General features: G+C 41.1%; 1 protein-coding gene across 1 annotated transcript in view; it reads left to right on the forward strand.

The window, feature by feature from the left end:
- EBF2 (EBF transcription factor 2) overlaps nt 1-19,723 on the forward strand; it is a 130,825-nt gene that overhangs the window by 100,259 nt on the left and 10,843 nt on the right. The window contains exons 8-14 of the mRNA XM_084302141.1: nt 5,329-5,446; nt 7,224-7,354; nt 7,937-8,063; nt 16,751-16,839; nt 17,669-17,734; nt 17,844-18,021; nt 19,438-19,623. Coding sequence (XP_084158267.1) covers nt 5,329-5,446; nt 7,224-7,354; nt 7,937-8,063; nt 16,751-16,839; nt 17,669-17,734; nt 17,844-18,021; nt 19,438-19,623 — 895 coding nt within the window. The remainder of the gene's footprint in view (nt 1-5,328; nt 5,447-7,223; nt 7,355-7,936; nt 8,064-16,750; nt 16,840-17,668; nt 17,735-17,843; nt 18,022-19,437; nt 19,624-19,723) is intronic.

Genomic DNA, 19,723 nt, shown 5'->3' on the forward strand with positions numbered 1-19,723 from the left:
CCCTCTAGGTGCTCTAGGGAGAAGGAGAAAGGAAAAATAACAAGGTGTGTCCCTGGGGAGATTTCCTTCCTGACCTCGGAGTGGTTGGATCAGTTCTTCAGCAGGCGCGTGAGCCAGGCTGGCTGTGGTGGGGAGCTCCCCCAGCGAGGCTTTGACATGAAGCACTGGAGGATCTGTGTTGTTCGGGAAAAACGGGTAAGGATGGTGGGCTGTGACTCAGGGATGTCGTGGTCTGTAAAGAAACAAAAAGGGAGGGGAGCAGCAAAAGAGAACTGGTCAAAATCAAATCACTCGCAGCCTGATAGTAAAAGGATGTGTTAGAGACCCCCCAGTCAGATTTGGATGTGGACAGAGATCTCTGAACTGCTGTTAGGGAGATGAATACTGCAGGGAGTAATGTCATTACTCACTAATTCCCCAGTTACAGATTGCAAATGAAGAGCAACTGGTATCCAGCTATTGCTGTGTGACAGATCTCTTAGTCAGAAAGTGACAAAAGGTGGTGTTATTTTAGAGTCTCTGTACATGGGAGGGATTGACTGAAACTGCAAAAATGAAACAACAACAACAACAAAAACAACACTCAATGAGCTTAATGTGCTCAGATCTGAAGCCCGAATAGACATTGTGACAGTGAGTTACCAAAGTCATATATTGTCCAGTAAAACAAACCATAAATGAGATTCTGCCGTGTCTCAGGTAAGCTCTGTCAGTAGAAAGGAGGCATTTGTACCACTGTACCCCCTGAGCTTGTTTGGGATACGAGGTACTGGGTTACCCATCTTCAACAGGATGAAACTGAAATTGGAGCAGGTGCAGAAAAGGATCGGTAAGGTAGCTGGGGAGTGGGCAAGGTGGTCACACACCTTAGCACCGTGCACTGAGCCTGGACATAACTGCTCTCTAAAGATATCAGAAGGTAGATGATAATAATAAATAATAATAATAATAATAATAATAATAATAATAATAATAATAATAATAATAATAATAATAATTAATATTTAATGATAATTTTGAAGACAGTGTTAAGTATAAAGCGACTACAAATAAATTCGGGCTGTAAGCCATAAAGTCCCTGATGATCAAGACACGTAGGCTTCAAAACAGGAGTACCAAAGGCAGAAGCTTGAGCTGGTTTAAGACAATTTAAGAAAAGCAGCCACATGGTTTAGCTGTCTGTAATAGCAGGAGATGGATGTCAGTGACCCAGGAGTTATCTCCCACCCCTGTGCCCCCATGCCCGAAATGAAGGCCACGTGCATCGCTTCCCTGGTAGCCCCGAGTTTGCGACAGGCCGGGGTATCAGGGAGGATTTCCCAATGAATTTGGTGGAAGGTTTGAGCAGAGAGAAGCCGCTGGCATTTTTCACATTGTTTATCTTATTCCTAATCCAACTCTGAAGCAAACAAGTATCGCAGCATCTACTCCTGTATTACTCGCTCAACCAAAACGCCTCTTGACATCAATGGGAGCCCCGTCCAAGTGCAGACAGCAGGATGAGGCCTGACATCTTTTCTTCCACCCAGCTGGAAAATAATAATAATGATAATAATTTTTAAAATCCTCGTAGTAGTTATTCTTTTGAAAAGTTAAAATAACACGGCGCTGGGACTAGAGAGTTATAAGGGAAAGTGCATCAGGAATGTAATATTGTTTCCAGATGTACAATGTCATAAAGAATTTTTTCCACACTTGGAATGGCAACAGGAATTTTTGGGGAGAGATCATTTACACAGTGATGAGATATGTTACATGTAAGTAAACGCCTGTATGCCTGGAATGTTTGTGCCATATGTCTGAAGAGGTGTCTCTGAGCGATGCAGCTTTTGTGTGTACGGGGATGTGTGTTCACTCGCATGTATGGGATCTGAAGTGGAACACGCCTTACAAATATAACGTATAGACAGGGGAGGAGAGATTGCAGTGCCTCCATCCAAGCATTCTGAAGCACTTCATGGTACTTTAACAGTTTTTAGTGAAATACCTCATGTAGGTACAGCACTTGCCTTCCCCACTACCCGCTCTTCTCTAACATGGGCTGGCTGCTGCAGGAGTTGAGGATTTCAGCCTTCAAGCTGCTAATGTGAACACTTGGGACTGATGGGGCTGGCAGTACTGCTGAGTCAGAGAGGTGATCTTTAAGGTACCTGGCTACAGGTTTGTAAAGGAATAAGTCTGTGGCTTCATAGCCAATAATGATTTTTTTTTTTTTTTTTCCCCTAAAGTAAGGAAAATTCAGGGAATCCTGCTGAAAGCCCCACTCAGAAGCTTGCCACTCCCGTGCTGTTCCTATAGTTGGCACCCCACTGGGCTGGCTGAAGGAACAGCTCATGGCCACATCTGGTCTTCTTGGTTCTTCTTGGTTGGTTGTCCTCTGAAACTCCACTGGGGTGACAAGTTGATCAGCTGCTTGGGGCACAAAATCTTTCTCATTTGTGCTGTCTACGGCAAATGTGACTCAAAGCTACGACTACCAGAATCCATCGCCTGATGTATTTTGATGCTCTCATCATTCCCTTAGTAGTACATTTTGCAGTAACTGCTGATTTTAGCTGAAAAACCATAAACTGAATAAGCAGAGAAGCCAAATTGCCATACAGTAGAAGTAGTGCCATCAGATCAGGAACCAAACCAACAAAGAAAAACATTTGCCAGTAATTCACCAGTGCTGTAGACAAATCTGAGAACTTAAACCCCCAGAGAAGTGTACGCATCACCTTTCACCAGCACTGCATACAGGAATACAGGTTAAGAAAAAAAAAGACCTGGGATGTTTTATGATGTTGGGAGAACAAGTGTTATTGATAAGTTCGTGTTCAGAAGGGTATTGGTGAAAATGCATAGAAATGGTTAACAAGGTAATGGTAAGAAACGTTGACCTTGATTTGTTTAGCTAAGATGTAAAGATTTTTGAAGGTCAAAGGTGTTCTTGTGTAGTGTTTTGGAGTCTAACTGTGTCTGACCCTCTAACATTAAGCTGCTGTGGCCTGCAGTTTTGAAGAGTGAAGCAAACCAGGGGGAAAGAGAGAAGGGGGAGAGAACAGGAAATGGAGTGAGGTGTTTCAGGAAGTTGTCAGGAGTTGACTGATTGATTCCAGATGGAAAGGGTCACCCGTCGTGACCCAGGAAATACTCACTGGGGGAAAGCAGTTGGCTTGTGAAAGGGAAGGGCCTGGGAGTTAGAGACCATAGTGGAATGCACATTCCTCTTCCTTTTATCCATAAAACATTGGCTTTTAATCTTCGGTATAAAACAATTGGATTGCCATCTCCATCGGGCAGAGGGAAAGACTGGACCAAACTGGAGAAGTCCAGCACTTTTATGTCCATCATCTTCTTACCTTCCAGCAATGAGTTGCCTTGCAGTGTCATAGTAAGGATGACAAAGGTGCGTGCTGCATTTCCATGGTACCTTGGAGATGCCTGCAAATAAGGTCCAACATTTGAGAAAGTTCTGGACCAGATCTGAACCTTGCATTTTGTCCCGTTCCTGATACCACCGTATTTATTTACCCTGGGTCCTGGCCTGTGAAATGCCAAGTGGCTTTGACCCTCCTGTGATGAATGGAAGAGGTGAATACAACTGGAGCTGCTCGTGGAGAGAGGTCTGAACGTGCTTCTTCTGCTCCTGCTGGCTCAGGGAACAGAGGATGCTCCACACTTACCTTCTCCTCCACAGAGGACAATTTCTCCTGCTGCAGGAACCTCTGCAACCCAAGTGTGGCTCTTGTTTTGTGCCCAACTTTTACACCCAAGTGGTTATCAAACAGGCAATGTGTGTATACTTGTAGTCTGCATATATTACAAAAATCTCATACCGAGAGCATGTGTGTGTGTTTATCACATACATACCTTGTGTATGTGAGGTCAGATATGTATATATTATATAATGTAACTGTATATATATGATATACTTTTGATTTACATTTGGTTACAATTTAAACACTTGTCGTAAATATTTCAGACACTGGAATAATTCAGGTCTATTCCCCTGTTGCCATAGTGTGCTCTGTGCTGGCCAGTGAGAGATTAAAATTTATTTCCATTGTTTAACGGAAAATAATGAAGTGCATCTGAGTGGGTTCAGCTATGTCATGCGGGAAATGTTCACTTTGGATAGGAGTCTCACTCCACCCAAATGTGCAATGATGAAATCAGTTGGCACACAAAAGCAACACATTTTGTGACAAGAATGCTTGAGAAATATAAGAGTACAGTATGACAAGAGCCTTTTGGAATGAATTAAACTTGTCTCAAGAAAGAAAGGATTCTTTAAACCAGCACAGTCCTGTAGGAAGGCCAGGTTTCTCTTGCTTTATGACAAGTAGAGTTTTACCAACAATTAGAGCTTGCCATTCTCCTACCCAGACCATGACAGCTGTATCTGTGAAAATTCATGAACACAACTGGGGGCAGGTTCTCAGTAGGTGTGAAGGGCCGTGGCTGTGGGGCAGCTGAAGGGCTTTAAGCTGATTTACCCCAGCTGATGGCCCCAACCTGAAAGTTTCCAGAAGATGCATCTTCTTGCAGTAGGTAAATTCTGCAGCTGATGGTTTTTTTTTCCATAAAGTTTGTGGTTTGAAGGTAATTATATTTCTGGATTTATAGGAAACAGAGCTTTGGGTATTGTGTTTTAAAGGGAGAGCTAAATGGCCTTCATTAACATCTATGGTTACATCCTCTATGAATTCAGGTGCCATTGGAGGCCAGCAGCAGAATTCAGGGAGGCTGAGGTTTTTGAAACTGGTACTTGGTTCTGGCTGCTCAGGCTCAGGTGTTCCTTGAGAGGCACTGAGCTTGCATATGTAAAAAACCAGACATGATATTAGGTACCTTTTTCACGTCGTGGGAATTGCTATTTTGCTTGGTCAGTGGAGACCTGTGTTTTCGGAGCAGCTGCGGGTGCATTTGCATGTGTGCGCAGTACGGCAGATGGCTCAGAATCTGCATGGCTGTATCAGAGGGCAAATTGCTGTGGTGCTCTGCAGCCTGCCCTCCTGGTTGGTATGTGCAGACCTCTTTGCCATCAGCTATACTACAGCGCATCATAGGGAACACAATTTCGGGCCATCTGCAGGAGCTGGTTCATTATACATTAAGGACTTTATATGGCCCTTAGGATGCTATGTTAAATGGAATTAATGCACAGAGTGGAGGCTGAAAATATTTTCTCCCATCCTTGCTAGGGAGTAAACCCTGTAGGACATGATTACATTTTACAAACAGAACAGGATTTTAAGTAAACTGAATAATTAATACTTTACAAGCTGAATATCCAAGTAAGTTGTTTACCTGCCTCCCTTTTCTCCTTTTGCAAATGTCTAGGTTGTGCTATCAACAACAGTGAACGTAGACGGGCACGTACTGGCAGTGTCTGACAACATGTTCGTTCACAACAACTCCAAGCACGGACGGAGAGCGAGGAGACTTGACCCCTCCGAAGGTAGGGTATTGTAGAAAGAACAGCACGCAAATGAGTGCAAAAGCATATTACCCATTCTTTGGTTTCTGTTTGTTTTCAGGAGGGAAGGGGAGCTAAGGGGGAACTACAGAACCTCAGGGAGTTTAGGGAAGGAAAAGGCAGGAAAACAGTGTCTACAGCATGCAAAATATGATCCTCTTCACATCTAAGAGACTGGCTTCCCTCCCCCTCCTCCCAATTCATTAATTAGTTTGTCCAGCAGAGATGAAAAACATAGAAAGACTAAGTATTATCTAAAATTCAGACTTCTTTTTCAGCTGGGATAGATTTGATTTCAGGCAAATTAGGCAACATGACATCTTAGTTAAACAGAACTGTTACAGCACAAGATGTGTATGAAAAAGTGTCACTAGTTCCCTTAAACAAACTATGTGCAAAGCATAACAATGCACAGAAGGAAATTGACACTAATTGATTTTAGTTTGTTTGGCTAAGCAAGACTCATGGCCGTCTGCAGGATGGTTTTTGGACTATATTAAAGTAATTACGACTACTTGTATCTGTTAAGTTTCAAAATGGTTGGCCCCTCCTCTCCCTCTTCTCATGCATTCATTACCAATGCATTCCACCTCTCTTGTGCAGGCAGTACTCAAAATTACCAGAAAATGCTATCTGTGTCTACTTCTCCCTCCCCTGCAGCTAGTGAAAGTGAGAAGAGCTGGTGATGTTAGTAGAAAAGACAAGCGAGGATATTATTTCATTATAATGTTTTGCTGTCCCACTTCTTAAATGTGCCCTATATCAACCTATAAGAAGAATTAATGAACTGGAAGAAAATGATTGAATCAGTAAAGAATTCAGAGTGGTGTTAATTCTCCCCCAGCGGGCAGTGAAATGGTAGAAGGAAAATCCCAGGATTCCTAGCCTAGGAAGCCATCCAGTTTTTCCTTGACTGATTGGATGTGATTGACTGGCTGTTCAAAGGAGTCTCATGTTTTTGGAGCCCTGCCAAAGTTCCCCTCCACCTCTGACCCTGTCAACATTGGGAATGGAGTGATGGATTGACTTTGGTTATGGCCTGGAAACCATATTGGGTTCCTGATGGGATGTATAGTCCAGAGGCCTTGAACATATGGAAGAGAGAAGAAAAAAAAATCCGCTCTATAAAATCAAGAAAATTATTAGAAATCGTATTCTGACACGAATTGGAGGAAACGTTTGATATTTCCATATCTCTCTTACCCATTGATAAACTTCATAAATCTTAATCTACCTCCCTTTGCACAGGCTTTAGCTGTTGTGTGATCGTATGCTAATGAGTGTTTTTTTAAAACAGCCTCTGCACAACCATTTAAGCGTTTCATTTTTACACCCACTACAGTTGGCCTATTAGGCTTTAATGACACAATGTTAAGTGCCAGTAATGAATAGGCAAGTAATTAACACTAGCAAGGCAGAAAACACTTTTATTTATTTATTTATTTATATGTTTGTTGGGCTTCCTGGAACAGTAAAGCAGCCTTCATGGGTGAATGGCTGGAGGGGACTTGTCCCAGGCCTTTGGCAGCGCTGGGGAATTCCTGCCAACCGTGACACTGCAGCGGTGCAGAAACTCCCAGGAGTGGACAGGTGAAGTTTTGTCTCAGTACGACTTAGGACTGCTTAATGCACTCAGAAGTTGGGTGCACACATCAGCTGCAGGGGTTTACAAACAGTTTTGTGACCAATCTCACAATTGTGCACAAATACAAACCCCCAACCCTAATCGGATGCCCTGTTGGCCTTTGCTTTTGTTTAGCCACACCGTGCATCAAAGCAATCAGCCCGAGTGAAGGCTGGACAACAGGAGGAGCAATGGTGATCATCATTGGAGACAACTTCTTTGATGGGCTGCAAGTAGTATTTGGAACCATGCTCGTCTGGAGTGAGGTAGGTAGAGGCACCTCCCTGCTGTGAAGCTCACACACTCAACACTCTGCTGTTATTTGGAAGGTGGAGGGGAGTGGTGTTATTTCCCATTCCAACAACGCTACCGAAATGGTGGCATGTAAGATGGTCTGGATAAACCTCTGTGAAGGGAATTCATGGGACACAGTTGCTCTGTGGAACTCCTTGCTAGGTGACGTTACTGAGGCCAACTGCCCAGTAAGATCCACAATGTGATTGACTCAGGGGTCTGGAGGCAGGTGAAGGTATAGAAATAAAGCAAGAGAGCGTGAACATAGAAAGAGTTTGGGAAGGAAAAAGAATTCCATCTATGTCCAGCAAGAAGCCAGCAATTAAGCAATAAGTAATGCAATTTTCCTTGATGACAATTTATCCTAAAAAAGTGTTTTCCTCTCTTGGAGGCAAGAAACTAGACCAAATGTATCACCTGCCAGATCTATAGCATCTCCTACGCAGCAATAAGCAATGCTTTTACTCATAAAGTATGTTTGGAGGGTGTAAATGCAAGTGGGGGGTGTAACACAGACATACCATAATTGCATCTCTCCTTTTGTTATTTCCCAGCTTATCACACCTCATGCCATCCGAGTTCAGACACCTCCACGTCACATTCCCGGAGTGGTTGAAGTGACATTATCATACAAATCCAAACAGTTTTGCAAAGGCGCCCCAGGCAGGTTTATTTACACAGGTAGGTGACTGTGATTTACACTGGAGGAGCTTGAGCTCTGAGCCTCTTTGTGTTGGTAAACAGTATTGACAACTCCGTGCTTTGTTTGCTTGCTTGCTTTGCCTCTCCCTGTTTGAAGGCCACTCTGCTAGTTGTGGCATTTGGATACATAAGGAGATAGCTTCATTGCTGTGCAGAGGTGTTAAGGGACTGTTACTACACATGTTAATATTTTTTCCAGATTAGAGCTCATGCTGTTATGATATGGCTCTGTCCGTAGATATATTGAATGTACAGTAACGTGATAGCATTGTTCTATATATCCAAAGATGTTTTATTTATAACAGTATTTATTTTACATTTCTCTCTCGCTGGGGGTAACCTTTCATTTTCGAGATAATCCCAGAGGACGAGGAGAGTGTCTTGTATTGAGAGAAGCCAATGAGCCGAGTGGAAAATAAATACAATTGTTTTTTTTATTTTTTTTTTTAATTCTTAAATGGATTATAAACTTGTTTAGTGCCCTACATTCACCTCTGGTAACAGGAGAATACTAATATTATGGAGAGAGCAATCTATGTATCTGAAAGGAAGAATCAGATGGGACCAGATGACCATCCCTCACTGAACTGTCAGTACCAGTAGTATCAGCGATGGCATACCATGCGTACACCAGAACTTCTGTAGCCTATTAAGCATGGACGGAGAATAATGGTGCACAGGGTTGTCAATTGTATTTATACTGAATGACTTGCTCCCACCAAATCATATTCAGCTTTCTCAAAATGTAAGGATTGATTCTCTTTTTAAAAGCCTCTTATTGCCAACAGTCTTCATTAAGTAATTGTGTACTATATTTGAAAAAATGTAAATCCTAAATTACAAATAATAACGAGGGTCCAAGAAACATTTTATTAAAAAAAAATAAGGCAAAAGCTTAACCATGTGTTGAGTGAACTAGTTAGAATTTTTCTAAAACTAGAAAAATTTGAATGGAAATCTGACATTTTAGTAAGCTTTAGCAAGAACCAGTGATTTCTGAAGAATGTCTTACCACCATATGCCATTTTATATATACTTTTAAAGTACAAATGCTAAATTACTCTTTACCTATGTATGTGGGAAGGCATTGATTCATGATTGTCATAATACCTAGGAACCTGCAGCAAGAATTAAGTCTTCCATTATACTAGGTACTCTAAAGAAATATAAGCTGAACTACAAAGGATTATGTTTGTTATGATAGTGGTGTGATCCACAGTTAGTTGAGGACGTTAAAATGATATCCATTGACTGAAACTGAATCAGCCTCACGAAGATTAGGACTTTGTTCTGATCTTGCACCAAAATTTGTTCTGGAATTATGCCTGGACCTGTGAGTTCAGGATCTGGCCAAAAGCTTTTGAAAGACGTTTTCTTCTAAGGCAGTGCATTCATTCATCTGTCTCTGGGAAAAGCTGAACCTGATGCCTGAGCAGGTTAAGCCTTTCCCTGAGCAATAACTGGCCAAAGCCACAAAAGAGGTTAAAATTCCAAATCTGCATGAAAACACAATTGTTCCTCTAAAGAGAGGGAGCAGATCAGCTTGGTGGAGTCCAGCAGTACTTAAGCAAGGGAGCACTGTCATTGATTTGTGTGCAGTGAAGGGTTGTAGGGGTTGCATTAGTTGTGATGCTTTTACCTTCAGAGGGACAGAGAGACTTAATTCTTGAGTTATTCTTACACATTGAAACTGGAAAGTTTTCCTATGCCATTTTTTGCTTGCTGAGGTCTTGATCTTCCAGTTCTTCACTGCAAGCATCAGTCTGAAAGCTGCTGGTACGAGAACTGAAAGAGCTTTAGGAATGGAGCGATGCAGAGATGTGTAAAATAGGAACGTGCATCTGCCTATGAAGGAAAAAGTCTTTTCGTTATGGTGAAGCCATTTTAAGTACAAGACTTACTTGTACCATCTAGGGGGGACTGGAGTCAGACAGTAGCAGGTCTTTGACATATTAATTAGCGTGCTGCCACAAAAAGGGACATGAAGATGTATGTAGGAGCTGGCGGAAGGAAAGAAAGTTAAATATACTATCCCTGTTTTACTGCTGTTACTGGCATAGGGATATCTGTTAGCATTCTCTGAGGAGTGAGTGGGTGCTCACTGCCATATGTTACAAAACAGCATTTCGCAGAAGATGCCGAGCTGTTTGGGCGAGGGTAGAAGAGACAACGTTTCAATCTGTCTGTTCAGGAACCTGCAGCTCTCCCACCATGGCAGGCAAAATGATAAACACAGCTATTAGGTAGAGGCTCACCTGTGTAATCAATTCCCCCAGGTTGTTGCTGCTAATAGCAGTAAAAACAACTTCTAAGCTATGAAAATAACATGGTGGCTTTTTTTTTTTTCTTTCCATGATTGTGCTATCAGAAAACTGCTGTGATCCTGCTGTGAGCAAACACACTGACTTTTAACCTAGGCAAGAGATATTCATGCAGTCAAGGTCCTTCTGCTTGTAAGTCTTCTTCATACCCTTCCTGACAACTTCTGAACCTCTTCAGCAGTTTCTGCCAGGTTTTATCAGAAAGGTAGAAGCACCACAGATGCGCAGTCCAAGCACACTTTTTGAAAATGGAAAAATTGTAAGAGAGATCTGAATTAATCCTTCTTGGAAGGAAAGGCTGCAGAGCTCAATCATTATTAGTCAAGAGTGAAGCTACCAGAAAACAGCCTCAGGAAGCCAGGTTATTTAAATGCCACCGAATGCACGAATATCCATAGCACCCTGGAAAATAGCCTCACATCACAGAAGTGCAGGTATTTGTTGGAAAAAGTGTAGCAGGCAAATATGTAAAACACTGAATAGGAGAGTTCAATAGATTTTATAGTCATTGGTGAGGTAGTCCGGTGTATCTTAACGAAAATAGCTTTTTTGTGATAATTGAAGCTTATTTTTCTCTTGATAGCACTTTATATTGCAATATATTCCTCCTAGCTGTCCCAAAGTCTATATCTGACAAAATATCAGAGAATGGGGCAGCTTGGAGAGACAAATAAGACCACTTCTGTCTTGAACTTGTCCTTGTCTCTAAAACCAGGAATTTCTCCCCTCAGTACATCCCCTTTACGTTCAGCCTACACTTGACAAAAAAAAATAAAATGCAGAGACATTAACATCGAGCCCAGGAGACTGAGGAGTGTGAAATCCTGCAAAGTGAAAGCCTGGGCAGACGTAGTTCTGTCAGAATTAATAACAGCAGCAACAACTAGCAGCCCCGGCACTATCAGGGTCATGTTGTATTAAGTCCTTAATAATTATTAAGTGCTGAGATAACCTCAGATGAAAAGCACGAAGGGTCAAGTCACGTGGAAAGCACTGAACAGCTGGCTATAGGCACGTCGCAGGTATAACCATAATAATTATTCATATAAAACCAGACCTCAGAAGGTTCACCAGGGTCTGACTGCATCAGCCATGGGCAGTTACAGAAGGCCACGTGCTTCCATTTTACGCGAGGCACTGTCACAGGAAACTGAAGAAGGGCTGACCACTTGCCTGTGGTTGTGCAGGAAAGCTGAAGAGAGCCAGGGCAACAGAAGTCCCAGGTCCAAGTCGTATCCTGTAATCACCAGACCACCAAAACTTTTTGAAAAGATGGAAACAAAAGCAATCATTTTAGTATTGTGCAGCGCATATCTGCCTCTGCCCTCGATATTTAATATACCATCAAATATTAATGTTTGACCTGATTATACTTGAGCTTTTTTTTTTTTTTTTTAAAGGAGTAATGAAAAGACAGGTTGTTTGAAGAAGAAAGTGATAAACAGTTAGAAAGATGAGTACAAAAATTAGATATAAATTTCAAGGGTAAATCTAAACGCCACAGCGGAGCAGTTACAGGAGCTCATATGCGTCCTGTAATGTGCATTTATAATGGGCTCCTAGCACAGTGTGCTGTGCTGGCAGTGCTGCAGTTATGGTTCTGTCAGCATTTCCACTCTTAAGTGCTATCATTCAGGGTGCTGCAACTCAGCCATCAAATTCCTCTCATCACCCAAATGTGATGCGTGGACTTTTCCATACGGTTCCCAGATGGGAAACTCTTCTACGAGTGAAACCAACAGGATGCTGTGGGCTTGTAACAGTGCAGCAAAAACCTGGTGAAACGGCTTGCTACAAGCTAACAGCAACTGCTGAACCAACTTACATCAGTAGTAAGTGTGTACTTAAAATGAGGGAGATAAAAAGTCTGGTTTTACATCACCACAGCTAAGCATCATCTCCTGGTGAGCCTTAAACAGGTAACGCCTACGCCTCCCTGTTCGGAGTTACTTTTCTATCATCAGCTGTTCGTAGAGTAATAAGGCATTTGTTCTCTGTGCTAATCTCGCAGTAGCCTCATATTCTGCTTTTAATACCATACAAATTCAAAGTCTCTGCTGCTGTAAGCAGTTCCATTATAGTTCCATTGACTTTAATAACGCTTACCTCAGTTTACGCCAGCTGAAGCTACGTCTCGTAGGCTTTCATATCTTAAGTTTGATCACAGCTCTGCATTTGGTTTGTCATAGAGATGCTAACCTGGAAATGTGTATATCAGGGAGATTTTGAACATAATTTTCCTTGCTGAGCAAAAATCCTCCAGGGGTTAACTTGTCAGAGCAATGCAATATAAAGTAATCTGCAGGATCTGTTGGACTCCCAGGTTGTGGTGTATCACTCTCTATGCCAGGCACCAAGGATAGGAGGTACTGTTTTGCTAAAGCTTGTAAGTAGATTTGAGAAGGTCTTGTTATCTGCTTGTGGGAAATGGTGCTTACAAGGATACAGTGAGCTCTGGAAATTGCAGGTGAGCTCACTTGGCCAGAACACAACTGATGTGAGCTGAAAGCCCTTGCAGAGAACAGCTCCTACACCGCTTTAGCCTATTAAAGACGCACACGATAGGAGATGACATTGCATAGGGACCAGGGTATTTGGAACAGCTTACTGAAACAGCAGATTTAACACAGGTCACTGCCTGGTAGCATCCCTCCAACTCTACATCTCCAGGTCATAGAGTACTCCTTCGAGCAGGCTGACCAGAACGTGTGTACTTCCAGGCACCCAGGATTAGCAGGAGAGCTTCTGTAGCCAGCAAGGCGGCAATGTTTTATTGTGTAGGGTGCACACCAAGCATCTCTTCACTGGTGGTTTGAATGAGGATAGTCTTCAGTGCACAGCTGAAATTCAGGCAGTTCAGTCCAGGGGTGACTTGTTTTCTCTGTGCTAACAGCTCTAAGGTTAGGCACCATACTCAAATATTGCATGTGCGCTCTGGGTTCCAGCTATACCTAGAGGTACGCATTTGGTGTTTCTCTCATTCATACTTTGCAAACAGTGGCCTTGTTGGCCTTTGTTCTACTTTGTAAAGCAAAGATGCACAACTTTGCTAAGGTCTTTGAATGAGGCCCTTCTTTGGCTGGTGGCGAGGGAGCGTGTGCAGCTCCCAGGGCATAGACTGGCACTATCAGAACAAGCTGTCACTCATGGGGAATTGTGCAGATCTCCATAACAGCCTCCTCCTTCCCCAGTCTCCTGTGCTTTGATGTGTGGTGAAATAATTAATACTTTAAATGTCAGCACTGTTCTTGTTGGGCATCGGAGTTAGTCCCCATTGAGATGAATGGGACCGAGCTGTTGGTTCGGGTTTTGCAAATAAGACAGATGTCGTGGCATCAGTTGCTCAAGTGCGAAAGGTTTTTATTTCCAGTGAGTCGTGCCAACTGGAGACTTGTGTTTGAAATGGAAGCACAGGTTTTGGAGGCTAAGAAACAATATAAGAGAGGCAGCAGTGTGCCATACTCTATTTGAGTCTCATCATAAATTAAGTCAGGCAGGCTGTGGAGCATTCAGACCTCTTCCTGCTGCTGACTGTAACAATTCTGTTGTTAAAACAATTATGCTGGAGTGTGGTTTATAAACTAACCGACAGTTTAGTTTACTCGCTAGATGGTTGCTCTTTTTTGCATACATTATCTCACGTCATGAACAATTTTTTAAATTATGTTATGGGAAATTCAAGAGACCCCTTGTGCCTGAAACACTGGATGTGAGAGTGCCCAAAGGGATTTTGCTGTACCTGAATCTTGTTTTTTCTTGGGAGTTTCATTTCAGATACCTATCTGATTTGTACGAAATAATGAGCAGCCTGCTTCTGTGTCAGACTCCTTTATGGTCTCTGAATCCATGAAGCCAAAAGCATTTGGTTATCATTTTCACATGTCTGCATACCACGCAGATAAACCACTGCTGATCCAATAGCCCTTTTCTCACTGGAAGTGGTATCGTGGTGGAGCTGTTAAAACTTGCTGGTGGAGCCTACATCTTACCTCTCCTGTTGCAGCTTCAGCCGAAACGGTGCCGTTTGCTCCCACAAACGCTGGAGGTTGTTTCTTACCACGAGTTCATGACAGAGGGATTTTTGTTTCATTAACGAGTAAAACTAGCAGTGGGCAATTTTGTTGCAAGCTGTACAGAAAACATTTTGTGATGAGAGGCATATTATATGCATTGACTCAAAATGGTTGATTTCTTCTCAGAACAGTTCAACATTGTTGAGAAATGATTTGCTGCTATTTATCTATCAGAACAGAATGAAAATGTCTGTGTCAATACTTTGGAAAAATGTTTGATGGATAATAGCCAATTTCTTTTTCCTGAATTAGAATTCTGTATATTCCCATTAGCTATTTTTAGTCAACTATATATACATATATGTATAAATTCCTGTATATTTTACATTGTTTTTGCCTAGCTTAAGACATAAAACTTAACTGATTAGACTTGTAATCAAGAAGAGAAATGGCACGTAATGATGTATAGGCTCTTGAGAGAATTGGCCTATAATTCTCAGGATTATTGGCAAAAAAAAAAAACCCACCCCCCAAAAAAAACCCTCTTCCCAAATGGGATGTAGATTCTGTGGCAGTTGAAATGTGTATTATTAAACTCCTTAAGCAAACCAGAATGGCTCCCAGTGGAGAGCAAAGACATTCTAAGTATAGCCAAGACTAAATTCTCAGGTCTGGGTTTTCTCTTCTCAATTCCCACTTGATTATCTCCTGTAATATTTAAACTTCATGCCATGCCATAATTATTTAATAAAAAGTAAATATAAAATGTATCTCAGTGGGGAATATGACCTTTTACCTTCTTGTTGTTATACCAAAGACAGACACAGATAAACAGAGAATTTGGAGCGGTGTAACAGTCTGTCTCACTTGATAGTTTCATTCTCCCCGTATCGGAAATGGTTATCATGGAAGGTGCTGAGTACATTTGAGAAGATTAAATAAGTGCCATCAGCATCTCTTGGAATCAGGTATTTTCAGCTGTGTTGATGTCACTGGTTCGTTCAAAAAAAATTTTTTTTAAGAAGGAAAGACAGTACCAGAGGTGGAAGAAGCCAGTACTGAATGAGGATATTGCTCAAGGAGCTACATATGTTACTTATTAAACGCTTTGTGGAATTCTCATCAGGATTCTTAGCATGTGATTGCATGAACATATCATTTATACTACAAGGCACATCCTGAAGTATAAGGAATTTCTTTAAAAATACCTGTACTTGTATTAGCTAGCACTAGTACTCCTAATGTATTAGAGGCAAATCCTATAAGCATGCTGAACTTTAAAAAGCTGACTTTGGTTTCTGTATCAATTGGAATCAGACTTTAATTCTGAGTAATCAGAAACTAGATTATTACTGTCAGATGCAACGTAGAGTATCAGTGTGCCTAAAGTTTTCTGAACTTAATCAACGTTGCCGTAAGGGCTCTACCAGCTTGTACCGAGGATCTGGGTTAAAATATTGTGTTTTAGCCACTAGCAGTTAACACCATTACAGTGAAGTGGCTGTGTATGCAGAAGAGCCACACACAATTTAAGAATTTTATGTGCCTGATGATGGGCTGCACCCTGGTTGCCTGCAGTATCTTTCAGATTATTCACTCAGCCTTTAATACATGGTAAGTCTGCACTGACAATTGAATCCGTTTTAAGTGTACAAGTTGCACATTTGGTCCTTATTGACAAAGCCAAACTCACTAGTGTTGCCCCTTGTGGTGCTTTCAGTTAGAAGTCGTGCAAACAGCCTGTAGCGTTCACATACATTTTGTCATTTGTGTCAATGTATCTGCCTCTGAGCACATTTTCTGGAATACTGGCAGAAAATGAGCATGTGCATTCAGTTCAGCTGTGCCCACCAGAAGGAGCAGGCAGAGGGGATGTGTGTGTGTGTATATGCATGAACGCACAGAATTCTTTCAAGAGTTGGTTACATCTCTAATTCTTTATTTAACAAGTTACAGACACACTGAGGGATTCTCCAGGACTGTGCAGTTTGTTGTACAGATAAGGCAGAAACATCTGTACAATTAAATGGGTGGAGTTGGGGCACCAGGACTCAGGACACCTGGTCTGTATAATATGGTTCAACATTGATAGCTTCTGTACTGCAGCTTTTTTAGTGGTACAAAAGTAATATCTTCGAAAAGAAACTGGGATGTTCATGCAGAGGTTCTTACAGAGTTTCACTTACTGTTAAACTTGTCTCACGCAGTGATCAGGGCTCACCTGAGTACTAGGCAAAACCTGGACAAGGAGAGGTTTCAGTGCAGCAGCTGTGAAACTCGCCTTTTTAGAATACATAATCATATAATGCATTGTTTTCTGTTTTCCTTTCAGCTTTAAATGAACCTACCATAGATTATGGTTTCCAAAGACTGCAGAAAGTGATCCCAAGACATCCAGGTGACCCTGAAAGACTAGCTAAGGTAAAATATTTTCAAGAGTTTTAAATGAGTTTTATTTTTTTTTTTTTAGTAAAAAAAATCACTCAAAGCCCAGCTTTTTCTGTAGCCACAACTGCAGCATGTATGTGTTGAAACAAATGTAGCTGTAATCTTACGCACCGTGTTGATTTAGTACCTAGCCTGATGCAGTTGGCATTAAAGACTCTTCCTTGCTTTTAGTGCACTGAAAGTAACTATTATTATCTTTACGTGGGGACAGGCTATTGTATTCAGATATTATACTGTGGTGGTTGTTTTTTTCTTACAGTCAGAGGTGACAGAAGATATCTACTGGCTAAAGTGTGTTATTTGATTGGTTACCATTACTGAGGAAAAAATAAATGGACATATTGATGAAACAGATATTTTAATTATTATTATTATCTTTTTTTACATCTGTGCCAAAGAATATATTGAAATGCCGTAGCAAAATGAGCTCCTATTTGAAATTGGGTTCTGTCTGAAAATTGTCTCCATTTCTCAAGCGAGGGTGCTTAAAGCAGCTTCAGGACTATGGAGAGCTCCAAGGCCCTGCCGAAGTTGGGCTGTGTCGCACAGCCAGCGGCAGCCAATTTGTAGCACGCACGCAACGCTTTCCAGAGTGACCGATGATTTTGGATGTCTAGTCTGAGATACTGCAAGGGGGTTGATTTTTCATTTAAATGCCAAATTATGCCTCTTTAAGGGACTCACTTTTGAGAATGACCCCACATAATCACTCATGACCTCAGAAAACACTAGCCCGTGGTTTTATTTGTACTAAAATCCTTTTCTTTTAAAATGTCAATTTTACTATCTGCTCATCCTTTAGGAAATGCTATTGAAACGAGCTGCTGACCTAGTTGAAGCACTGTATGGCACGCCACATAACAACCAGGTCAGTGGAACCCCTCTCAGCAGGATAGTGGGATATGGTGAGATTTTTGTAATAAACTCTAAACATTTTCTCCAAGCACATTCCTGAAGTTGTGCCCTTCACTGTGCAGGACATCATTCTGAAACGAGCTGCAGACATTGCAGAAGCTCTCTATAGTGTACCGAGGAATCCCGCACAGATCCCCGCACTGTCCAGCTCCCCGGCTCACAGCAGTATGATGGGAATTAACTCCTATGGCAGCCAGTTAGGCGTCAGCATTTCAGAGTCAGCGCAGGGGAACAACCAAGGTAAGCCCTGCAAGCAGCACCGTGTTAGTTTAAAGAATGAAAAGCTGAATTGTAGTCATTTCCATCCTAGTTTTTAAACTTTTCTACCTACTCAGCTTCTGAACACAAAGATGGCTTTAAGCTGTCAGCACTAGGAATGGATGCGCGGTGCCGTTTTGGACACTATTTCTGTACACCAGGTTCCAGTCATCCAATTAGCTATGGCTGAAGCCATTCTTGGGTAGATTTGACATCAACCTAACCCTCAATTCTCTCCCTGCTCCACTCAATATCTTTTGTTAGATCTCTGTTTTCGTAAAAGACAAGGACAACAACTGAACAAACTCTCACTTAAAGAGGTGGGGAATTTTCCTTCTTTTTTTTTTTTTTTTTTAAAAGGTTTCTTCCTCAACGTTTATTTTACCAATTTGCATATGTTTTATTTATCAAACATGATATATTATTGATTTTTTTAGGGAAAAAAAAGCCATAAAATGTCATATTAACATCACAGGAGTAATATAAACTTTGGGCATTTTCTGACTCTTGACTATTTAATTTCTCAGGTTAACAATGTGTTCCGGTAACATATGAATCTGTGGTGTCTGACTGCATGAATAGCTGTGATTAAAATGCTCTAAAGTGTTAAAGCCATGTCATATGAAGTTAGTATTAAATGTGCCATGCCAAAAGTAATAATGTAGATAATTTTGTTAGTTTTTTAATAAGGTCTTACCAACCCTGAATTAGAGCTTCATAGTATTAATGGGCAGAAATAACCTAATTTAGTTAAATGGTAACCACTTTTGTATTTATTGGATCATATCTTTCTAATGAAAGCTCTTCAGTGGATAAAAAACATTTTCTGCTGTACTAATAGCCTTGTGATAATAATAATAATGTGTACTAATAGCCTTATAATGCTGATAATTAAGGTACTCTCTTTTTGGAGAAAAAAAGTCAAGGTTTTATTTACACAGTTTATTATTTCTGTTAACTGCAAACTACATATTGGTTATAATTTCCCCTTAAAAATGTACATGATTTATCTGTAATTCATCAATAATTTGAAAAGTATAAACTTCCACCTAAAATTACAGAAAATCACACAAATTGTACATCAGAAAAATGAGCACACACCTTTTCCAGGTCTCAGAACAGATTTCAACTTCAAAAAAGCCAAATCTAATTACACAAATATACATAAGTTCACCTAAAAAAGTTTAGTTCCCTACCTTGCTTTAAAACTCAATATTGCTTAACTTCAAAGCACATGCATACAAAACACAGAATTTAATGGTACATGCTTGACTGTTTAAATTCATCTGGATTTAAATAAATCATTTATTTAACCAGGAGAAAGGATTTTTTCATATTTATACAGGAAAAAGTTTAAATTTAAATTCACTGACATGCTGTGAAATGTTTTATTTTTAGGTTACATTCGCAATACAAGCAGCATCTCACCCCGTGGTTACTCATCCAGTTCCACGCCTCAGCAGTCCAACTACAGCACTTCCAGCAATAGTATGAACGGCTACAGCAACGTCCCCATGTCCAACCTGGGCGTTCCAGGCTCACCTGGGTTCATTAACGGCTCTCCAACAGGATCCCCTTACGGAAGTATGTGCTTTGGTTCTTTTGTAATTGGTGCCTTGTCCTGCATAGCTTAATTTACCACATCAAAAAATGCAGCAAGTGCTGTCTTTCAGAAGTTCTCAAG

The sequence above is a fragment of the Netta rufina genome, assembly GCF_964035555.1.
Source record: "Netta rufina genome assembly, chromosome: 27".
Taxonomy (NCBI): Eukaryota; Metazoa; Chordata; class Aves; order Anseriformes; family Anatidae; genus Netta; species Netta rufina.